This window comes from Benincasa hispida, unplaced genomic scaffold, assembly GCF_027475165.1.
Source record: "Benincasa hispida cultivar pf3 unplaced genomic scaffold, pf3_genome.v1.1 HicScf405, whole genome shotgun sequence".
Lineage (NCBI taxonomy): Eukaryota > Viridiplantae > Streptophyta > Magnoliopsida > Cucurbitales > Cucurbitaceae > Benincasa > Benincasa hispida.
Genome location: NW_028326498.1, coordinates 17,720 through 28,712, shown reverse-complemented (window position 1 = coordinate 28,712; position 10,993 = coordinate 17,720). Strand labels below are relative to the sequence as shown.

Sequence of the window (10,993 nt, the reverse complement as noted above, 5' to 3'; positions counted from 1 at the left end):
CAAATCATTTATATAAAGTAGCAAAATTTAATCATTTAAAATTTCTTAGAATTTCTATCACGGATAGATTTCTGTCACCAGTAAATGTTGATAGAAGTCTATTAATATTTCTTTTTCTATTTTTGTAAATAAGTTAACATTTTTTGAAAATTTGTCTTTTGATAACTATTCAAAGTTATCCGTTACTGGCTTCTCCTATAAAAGAAGGGAAACTTAACCCATTTCTGAAAACAAATCATCTCAAGAGAATTAAGAGAAATGGGTTCTCTTTCCAAAGTAGATGAAGAGAAACAACACCAACAACCCCATGCGGTGCTTGTCCCACACCCAACTCAAGGCCACATAAGTCCAATGCTAAAGCTTGCTAAACTCCTTCACTACAAAGGCTTTCACATAACTTTTGTCAACACAGAATATAACCATAGACGCCTCCTTAAATCTCGAGGCCCTAACTCTTTGGACGGTTTGCCCGACTTTCACTTCAGAGCCATTCCCGACGGCCTCCCACCATCCGACGCCAATGCCACCCAACATGTTTCCTCACTCTGCTATTCCACCTCCCACAATTGCTTGGCCCCATTTTGCAACCTCATTTCAGAGATCAACTCAAGTGGCGACGTTCCGTCCGTGTCGTGTATTATTGGCGATGGGATCATGACTTTCACCATTTTCGCCGCCCGCCAGTTCGGTATTCCGATCGCCATGTTTTGGACAGCCAGTGCTTGTGGGTGCCTTGGATATATGCAGTATACCAAGCTTATTCAACAAGACTTCGTTCCTTTTAAAGGTATCAACCAATTTTAAGGCATCTTATCGATCTATGATATATATATATATATATATATATTCTTAGAATTAATTAGAATTAATTACCTTTTTTTTTTATTAAACAAGAAATCAAAATTATTTCCTTTCGGAATTTTGATATAATCTAAGTTCTACTAGATGTCAAGCTTTGAAAATTTGTGTGCGTAGGGATTATGTTGATCTATTAAATCATTAATTAAATGTTTAATTGTTAGTCTGACTCTCAACTGTTTAATTTAGTTTCATATATTTTTATTAATTTTGAACTTACTAATGGTAATAATTATTAGTTTGAAGTTGATTTTCTATCGAAATTGAAGGTAAGTATGTATGTTAGGTGAGGGATTTGAACTTCAAACCAATAATCGATAATATACACTTTATATGAATTGAACTATAACTCTAGACATGGATGGATATTAGAAGATTTAACAAAAACCGAGTTAAAGGAAAAAAGAATTAAAAAATTAACTATAAATTAATTGGAATAACTAAATTTAGATATTTAAAAATAATATAGAACTTAACTCAAACTACGTGCCGAAATCATAATAATATATATATTTTTTATTTTAGATAAGTCGGAATCAAATTAGTATTTTATTTAATGTTTACTAAAATATTAATGATTTTTCCAAAAAAAAATTCGTTAATACTTTAAAGCCACTGGCCATCTTTATTGATTGTTATATTTTTATATTTTTCATCCATTTAAAAAAAAATTAAGATAATATTCGGTGTTGATTATGGATTTAAATTTAGCAGAGTTGTCACTTGTAAGAACGACAATTCTCTAACAACAATATTTCGATATGAATGCATCCATCTTGATACATCTCACTCTCATCACATATTTGAATTAAAATATAAAAAAAAAAAGTGAGAAAAAGGGTCAAATGACCAATTATAGTTGAAGAAATTGGTGAGATGGATGCATGCACCAAGTATTTTATTTTTTAGTATAAAACACACTTTTATTTACTTTAGTTTAATGAAAAATATAATTTAGTCATATATAACAATTTTGCGTTTATTTTACTAGATTTCTGAATGAAAATGTCATGAAATTATGTAAATATCTTCTTTTTTTTTTTTTTAATTTTCAGATAATTTATATATATATAACATTCAAGTGTCTTTATTAATTTAATATTTAATATTTATGAATTCCTTTTATATTAGTTTTACATGTATTTTTTTTAAAGCAGGTCAATTTTTACTGTTTTAACTTTTTTTATAAAAAAAAATTATATTAAATATTAATTTTTGTTTAGATTTCAAATACTTGAACCTATTTTAAAAGAAGACAATATGGGACCATGATATAGTTGATTGTATTTGTTTTAGTGGGATGTTTTCAAATATAAGAAATGAATCAAAATATTTTAAAATATAGTAAAATTTCACTATGGATTTGCGATAGATCGTGATAGACTACTTACTATCTAGCATTTTTATTATTTAAAATAATTTTTATTTTTTCTATTGAACGATGACTATCGGAGAAGTAAAATAAATAGAAGATTTCAAGAGTTTAGTTTATATCAGTTTATTTCAATTATGTTAGATGATTAAATTTGTCTTTATCCAGAAGTTTAAACTTTTGAGTAAATTGGTGATTTAAGATAATATCAAAGTGAGAGGTCTTATGTTCAAACATCTATATATAATTAAATTTATCTTTATCTACAAACTTGAACTGTCTGAGACTACAAAACAAATGGGTAATCAGACATTCGTGGTCTTGAAATCTTGGATTCCAAAAAAAACCAAAACAACTCCAAACCATTATTCAATTTTCTTACAAGAGTTTTATGTATATCTTTTCCTCTAATTTTAATATAATCTTTTAGTTCTTTCCTCTTGTAGATGAAGAGTTCTTGACAAATGGACATCTAGAAACAACAATTGAATGGGTCTCACCGATGCCAAAAATCCGTTTGAGAGATATTCCAAGCTTCATTAGAACAACCGACAAAAATGACATAATGCTCAACTTTTACATCCAACAATTCGAAACACTCCCCCAAGCCAATGCAATAATCATAAACACATTCGATTCCTTAGAACACCATGTTTTGGAAGCACTTTCCACCAAGTTCCCTCCCATTTACCCGATTGGTCCAATCAACACATTAGTTGCTGAGTTAATCCACGATGAGAAAGTGAAAGACATCCATTCAAATCTATGGATGGAGCAATCAGAATGCACGAAATGGCTTGATTCAAAAAAGCCCAACACAGTGGTTTATGCCAACTTTGGAAGCAACACCACCATGTCCCATCATCACTTGATCGAATTTGCGTGGGGACTCGCCAACAGTGGGAAGCCGTTCTTATGGATCGTAAGGCCGGATCTGGTGGAAGGGGAGACAGCGGTGTTGCCGGCGGAGTTTGTGGCGGTGACAGAAGGAAGAGGGATGCTGGGGAATTGGTGTAACCAAGAAGAGGTTTTGAAGCATCCTGCAGTAGGAGGGTTTTTGACGCATAGTGGATGGAACTCGACGCTGGAGAGCATTGTGGGAGGAGTGGCCATGATATCGTGGCCGTTCTTTTCGGAGCAACATATGAATAGTCGTTATTGTGAGACAGAGTGGGGAATTGGATTAGAGATTGGGAGTGATGTGAAGAGGGAGGAAGTGGAGAAGCTTGTGAGACAGTTGATGGAAGGAGAAAAGGGTGAAGCCATGAGGGAAAATGCCAAAGAGTGGAAGAGGAAGGCGGAGGAGGCTTGTAATAAAATTGGTGGGTCATCTTCTACAAACTTGGATCGAGTCATTTCTGATGTTCTTCTCATGAATAGCGTCCAAAAATAGGCCTTTCTTTTACAACATTTGGGTTGGGGCCGATTAAACTAAACCACTACCCTCAAAGTTTATAGTATAAGTTTATGTTAGTTATACTCATGTTGACATCTTTTTTCTAAATTTAAATGAAATGGAATATCTCATTGTCTTCTTTTGTTTGATTTGTATTAATTATATTTGTATGAGGATGCATTTACCTTCCTACAAATGTAATCGATGAAACCTATTATAGGAAACTGGATCCCACCCAATTACTTTTAGGTTGTTTACCTAAATCCGTAATGGGAATCAATTGTAGGCCCCACATTTTTTTATTACACCCAAACACGATATGTGGTATTTCTTTTTTATGAATACAAATTACATCTCACCCACACCATATTTTTTTCCACTTTACACCATTTATCCCTTCTCTCACATTTGATCTTTTATTATTTTATCCTTTTTTAGCTCTCCCTCTTACCTCTTTTTTTCACTCTCTCAGTTCTTGATTGACCAAAGGTATAAGAGTGATAAAAAAAATTGATTTTATGAAGTCTAGTCCAAGCATGCACTGTCAAAAGTAGTAAATATGAAATATATTCAAAGTATCGTATCCTAAGAGACCGGTAGTTCTTTATTTATTTCTAAAAAAATACTAATAATGCAAAACCGAGGGTAAATGTCGGAAAAAGCGAGCTTGCGATTGTGTGCTAAATATTAAAGTAAATAGTAGATGACAATAGGGATTAAGAATCATGTTTTAACCAGCAGACTTTTATACCTTGAGCTACACAGTAGCATCAAGTGAATGTCAGCCAACTAAGGACAAAAACTTTTTAGACTTGTTTTACAAGTTCTTTTAGGAGCCTAAGCAGCTAGTCCTATATTTTTATGGCTAATTAAGACTTGGATTAGTTTATGTAATGTTTAAGTCCCATGTTGTACCTTATATTTAAGATTAAGTGACAACCTATGGATAGGATTTTAGTCCCATATTTCTTTGTGAAATTAATTTTTATCCTAACCTTCATAGTATAAGACATAACTTACATGTACACTTAATGGCTAGTTTAACATAACAAAATAAATAAACGAAAGATGGAAAACCAGTAGCAACAAACTCCTTGAGTCAAAACTTCACTCTAAACGACTCTCTATGATAGATTTAACCTTTTTCAAGGGTGAATTCTCACTCTACACAGATTCTCACAAGTAAGAGTGACCTAAAAACTACTTTTCTTCAAAGGAACTTCCATTCTTAAAGAATCTTAAATGTAACATGTGGGATTTCTTCTAAGGAATAGAGATTGTTGATCCTTGATGGTTTCTTCTATTTACATAGGCAAAAGAGGTTGAAAGAGGGCTAAATTACGTGCCTTGAACGTCCCTACGAGATTTATATGATGAAGATAAAAAGAAAACAACAAGTTTAAATGATTGGGCGGGGTTTGACTCGAACTAGGGCATGATGCAGGTGCATTAGAGGGTCAATCCTAGCGCATCATTGGCGTTTCCTGCAAAAGTGATTAAAACAAAAAACAAAAAACCTTTGTAAAGCTCATGGGATTGGTTCAAAACAACGAAAAGTAACTTCAATCAGTTAAATGACATGTGTTTAATTATTTTACTCATTTTACTCATTTTAGGCCATTTCGAGGTCAAGAGTGGTTCTTTTGTTAGAGAAAAGTTGCAAAATAGATAGCGAAAATATACACTTTTTGACATTTATCACACCCTCAAACTTAAACCTTTGCTTTTTCTCAAGAAAAAAAAACTAATAATGAAATTAAATTAACATGTTTGGTCAAGAGAAAATATGAAGTAGACATCCTACTGCATGGGTGAGAGCAGCTTAACAGCGCTGGCTCAATAAGCCTCTCATTTCAGGGCTAAGACCGGATAAATAGCTGGGGACATAGGGTGTAAGACGAACTTCACTCCTACCCGTCTCTAAGGGTAGTAGATAGGTTGTTCCCTTAAGTGCTGACTTCGAAATAAGAACAAGGGGCCCCACCCTCTTACTAGGCTGAGAGGGACTAGATTTGTTGGTTGGACCACTAATCAATTGTTCTTTAGAGGTTCAGTGGAACTGAAGGAACAAGAAGTGTTCTCGGGGGTATAACGGTATTTTGATCCAGCCAAGACCACGAACAACTTGTGAAAGATTGACTTACTGATTATGGTTATATCAGATGGACAAAAATATATCTACAATGAGAGGAGTGCAACTACGGGACTTTAGTGGAATGACCCATTAGTTAATAAACGTTGATTAATTAGGTTAAAGAGTTTTACCGATTAATCTCGGATTGTTGGAGCTCATGATCTGAAAGTCCATTAGGTCCCCCTGCTAGCTCATTTGGATTAAACTTAGAATAGTATGTTGGATTAATTCGAATTGTTCGAATTAGGAAAAGAGATTAAAACTGACAAGTATATGCGATATCGCTATCAGTTTTTTGTATGGTGCTCTATATACAAATGTGATTTGAATTTAAAAAATATGAATGCGGATTCATATTCGGGAGGTCAAAATTAGTCAAGAGGGTCAAAACTGTAAAAAATCAAAGGGTTGACTTTTTCGTTAAAAGTCAAAGTTTGACTTTGACCAAATAGTAAAAGACCATTTTGCCCTTGACTAAGAGTTAATGGAATTATCTAACATTTTTTGTTGGATAATCCTACTAACTTAAATGGACTATGTGTAAACATTATAGAATGACACATAGCCCACTTTGGTTTAGTGCTTTGTGAGGTGTTGAATTTTGGTGAGATTTTACATGCATTAGATGCATGTACTTGTTTAATAAAAAGAGGTTTTTGAAATCTTTTTCTCTTCTTCTTGAAATTTTTTTCTATTTCTTGCTTTTCCAAAATTCTCACCAAAATTTCTCCTTTCTTTCACATATTAACCTTGAACCATTCTTTCTTCCCTTTTTCATTCCTTCATTCACCGGGTCCCACAACCTGGTTCTGAGTCCAGAGAATAGCGGGGTGGTTCGGAAGAGTTCGGGTTAAGATTCAGCGAGAAAAAGCATTTTTCGGGAGCTACAAAGGTTGTATTCTATTCCTTTTAGTTTACTGTTTTTTTATACATTTGCATGCTAATTTCCTTTTAATTAAAAGCAATTAGAGTGTAATTAGATCCTTATTTCGCTGCGTATGTCTCGTGTTCCATCAAGTCTTAATATGCTTGGTACGATCATGAAAAATATCATTGTGAGCAATCTGAATGGCACTATGATTGTCACAGTGAAAGATAGTGGAAGACAGCTGAGGAACTCTTATACCAGCAAGAAGCCAACAGAGTCACAATAACTCAGATGTAGTATCAACCAGGGTGCGATATTTGAACTCCATACTAGAGTGAGAGATAACACTCTATTTCTTACTTCACCAAGAAATAAGGGAGTCTTCGAGATAGAAACAGTAACCTGTGGTAGAATGACGGTCAATAGAATCACCAGCTCAATCAACAATAGAGTAACTGGATAAGACCAGGGATGATTGAGATGAGAACTGAAGGTCATGTCCTAGAGTCCCCTTAACATAGCAAATAATACGAAGAACAACAATAAAATGAATGGTTTGAAGGGCAGCCATGAACTGACTTACAATGTGAACAACATATGCAATGTCAGGACAAGTTACTGTTAGATAACTAAGACTTAAAATAAGTTGACGATAAATACTAGCATCTTCGAGGGAAACGCCATCAAACGAAGTCAAGCAAAAATTAGGGTCGAGCTAGAAGGCCAGTGAGTGACTAACATTTAAAACATAAGCATCATACATAAAACTGATAGTAAAACTGAAAGCTTTCGCTGAAAACATCCATTTTTCAATTTCTTCATAGAATGGATTCATGAGTTTCACACTCTACTAAAAATTCACATGATATACACATCTGTATATAGCTGGACTATTTCTTACTTTGAGAGTGGCTCTCTTGCTCAACCCTCAATACTTGGCCTCTTTCCTGAGAGCGTACCCTTTTGTTCTACTTTCCATGCTACAATAGGTTGAGGTGTGTCGCCTTTGTCTACTACCTTCCACCTAGCTTTTCTCATACTAACATAGGTTAATCTATGTCACCTTTGTCCATCACCTCACCCCGTATTAACCTAGGTTAAGGTATTTCACCTTTGTCTATCACCTTACCTAGTCTTACTTGTCCTACGTGCACGTAGACATCATAACTCATGTCTAGAACTTAGCTCTGGTACCTTCACACTTAATCCTTCAGTACTGAGCTATTCATATATTCTGAGGCACATTTTCATTTCTACTAAGACTTAGCTGCCCTAAGGCATTTAGTACTAACACATACTCATGATCATTAAATTACATATCATAACATTAAAGAGAGATGCGTCACTTAGGAAATGATTTGAAAATATTTATCATAAATAGCTTTCAGTAAAAATAAATTACTAAATCATTCATAAGGCTTTTGCATATCATTTAATGCATTTAAAAGTCACTCACTATCTTTGATGTCAACCCTCCAACGCCCATCACCAATAAACGTTGAGTACTTAGCCAAATTCTCATGCTTGTACTTGACTAGGCAACAACTACTTCACCATCGTCTATCAACATGTGTCTAATGCATGCCTTATGCATTCAAGCCTCCTATGCATCCGGGTGCGTCCAATCTTTCAGCTCACGCTCATTCACCCAATCACATTTGCGCCAACTGTTCAGCCTATGTGCCCAACTTGTGGCACATCAATGCATGTATCATGCACTCGTCCAGTCACATGCCACATGCTCCAGTGCAACCTTGCACCAATTTATCCCTTGCACGCAACTCAGCCCTCAACGCGTGTATTCAGCATCACAGTCTGGCCTTTTAAGCTACTTGCTTATTCAACCCAAGCAACTAACTGGTTGTTCAAGATTCCATATTCAACTTACAATTTTCATAACTAATTTTACGGGCCTTTTCTTAAGAAATCCTTCTACAAACTTTCTCTAAAATGTCTTAGCAAGCTTATCTTAAAATTTTAGCTTATAACTTTTCTTGGTTTGGCCGGAATCCTAAAATCATCAAGACTAGCCCAAGCTTACCTGAGAGCTCGACCTTCAGCCAGATTATTCAATCTCTAGCCTGATTCCTCTAAACTTTCCTTCTGGTAATTCAACCTCAGCAACTAGAAAAACTCAGGGTTTGAATGGCTCTGGAATAACTCCATTTCACGAGTGAATTACTCAAATCCTCTTTTTGAAAGTAAGCTTCCTTTTATACTTGCAGCTGTATGCTTATTTTAAACCTTAAGCTGCCACCTTATCCTCAAAGAGATAACAACAAACCTAAGCATGACAACTAGCTTAGCTAATCTTTCACTAAACTGATCCTTTCCCCTTGATCATCAATGCAAGGCTCAACTCTCAAGCCAATGCTTGCAATTACTTAGCCGCATGCCTCCTTAAAAAAATGCATCAGCCAACTTGGCCAACGCATAGCTCACCTGAGGCTATCGCATCCCTCCTATGGTCGTATACTTTAGACCAACGCATGTCCTAGCCCACATATAGCTTAGTCTTGAACACATCACCAACCAAACATTAAATCCTTCCTCAACGCACAACCACCGAGCATCGCATGCCTCATGTACCTTGCATCAAGACTACCAACGCATTCCAAGCAATCGCACAGCCTTCTAGCACAATCGTATACCTCATCGTATACTTTCTTGCTCCATCGAATAACTCTAACGTGCATCGAGTATTCAGCTCCTTGCGCTCATTGCCGCACACTGGTTAGCACGCAGGCCCAGCCTCAACGCTCAGCCTTGCGCTCATCGTGCACCCCAGCGTACATCATCTACCTGATCATCTTGCACTCATCGTTCGTCTAGCGTCTATCGTGTAGCCCCACATGCACTATACGATCACCCTTGCGTAACACCCCAATGCCCAGTGCCTTGCTCGCACGCAACCAAGCGCTTTCTCACTCGCGCCTGGCCCATACTCGTTGCACGATGGCTCTTCCTCGCTGCACAATCACGCAAGCCTCAACGCATCCCTTGCACGTGGGTGCTAGGCTCATCATCTAGCCTTGTGCCAACGCTCAGCTTACCTTGCTCGTATGCTCACTAACCTTACAAGCCCCTTGCTGCCGCATGCCTTGTCAATGCATCATGAAAAATCCTTCAACTCATGCGTTCATCCTTAGCTCCAATGCATAGTTTGTCCTTGGCTTCAACACTTAGCCTCACACAACCTTTACAAGCCTTAGTTGCTACACACAATGCCTCATGCGTCAATGCTTCCCAACAGCAATGCATGCCTACTCTTGGCTTCTATATTTAGCCAATTTTTCATTTATTAAACTATCTAAAACTCACCCAAGACTAGGTTTTTCCATTACTTAGAATTTTTTTCCTTCATTTTCCTACTTTCTTTACTTCCTTTTACAACTTTACTTTAACATATCCTTAGTCTTTTCTTAGTCTATCTATTACTCACTTATGTAGGGAAAAATAGAGTTTGGGGTTTACAATTACCTCCCCCTCAAGGAAATTTCGTCCTTGAAATTTGCTCAGGCTTACTTATAATTAGGGTTTCACAATAACCTTTGGTTGTGAGACTTTATAACCTTTTCTTTACCATGCTTCTACTACGCTTCTATGACATTAACTTGTGTACAAATGCATTTCTAAATTCCCTTTAATAGTTATAATAGCAACTAATTTAGCAATTACTCTTTCAATATTATATTATAATGCAATAAAGCATGCTTCAAACAATACTAATATGTAGAGGTATAAAAAAAATTCAATCATATTATTTTATTTTATTTGACCTTACTGCAATGACAGTTTTGCTTTTCCCTTCTCTTTTACTCTAGTGGAACTCCTTCCTTTGGTTCTAGTTTGTCTCATGGGTTCCATTGTTTGAGATTTCTGCTTTTGCTTCTTCTGAGTTTCTTTGATTTGTTGGGGACAATTCCTATTAATTTTTCCCGCTTGATCACAGTAATAACATATATCTGTTTCACTATAACATGTTCCCCAATGATGGATAATCGTGTTAACTTCTTTTCTTTATCTACTTCCGTTGCACTTGTTATCTCAAGCTTACCTTTACCTTTCTGTTCTCCTTCAACTAAACTCTTCTAAACCTTAATGGTTGTTTCCACTAGCTGGGCGAAATCTGCCCAGTTAGTCGTTGATGTTACTGAAGTACGGATTTCCTTTCTTCGTCCCTTCTTAAACCTTCTGCATCTTTCCTTTTTCTCTACCATAATTGGAAGAGCGTACTGTGCAACTCTATAAACTTCTGTTCATACTCAGCCACCGTCATGAGCCCTTGAACTAACTTGAGGAATTCTTCCCTCTTACCCTCCGTAAAGAAGCTGGGAGAATACTTGTCTTCAAAGATTCTTCTGA

At 35.8% G+C, this 10,993-nt stretch overlaps 1 protein-coding gene across 1 annotated transcript; it reads left to right on the top strand.

Annotated features, from left to right (window-relative positions):
• Window positions 1-220: 220 nt before the first annotated feature.
• LOC120077683 (7-deoxyloganetin glucosyltransferase-like) lies at window positions 221-3,765 on the top strand. The gene is made up of 2 exons (XM_039031642.2): window positions 221-787; window positions 2,677-3,765. The coding sequence occupies exons 1-2, from the start codon at window positions 259-261 to the stop codon at window positions 3,621-3,623; spliced, it is 1,476 nt and encodes a 491-aa protein (XP_038887570.1). The 5' UTR covers window positions 221-258; the 3' UTR covers window positions 3,624-3,765.
• The last annotated feature ends 7,228 nt before the right edge of the window (window positions 3,766-10,993 follow it).

Bases quoted from the DNA above. Each gene is read 5' to 3' on its own strand.
- LOC120077683 (XM_039031642.2), top strand. From the start codon at position 259: ATGGGTTCTCTTTCCAAAGTAGATGAAGAGAAACAACACCAACAACCC. The intron at 788-2,676 runs GTATCAACCAAT...TTCCTCTTGTAG, and splicing joins AGACTTCGTTCCTTTTAAAG to ATGAAGAGTTCTTGACAAAT.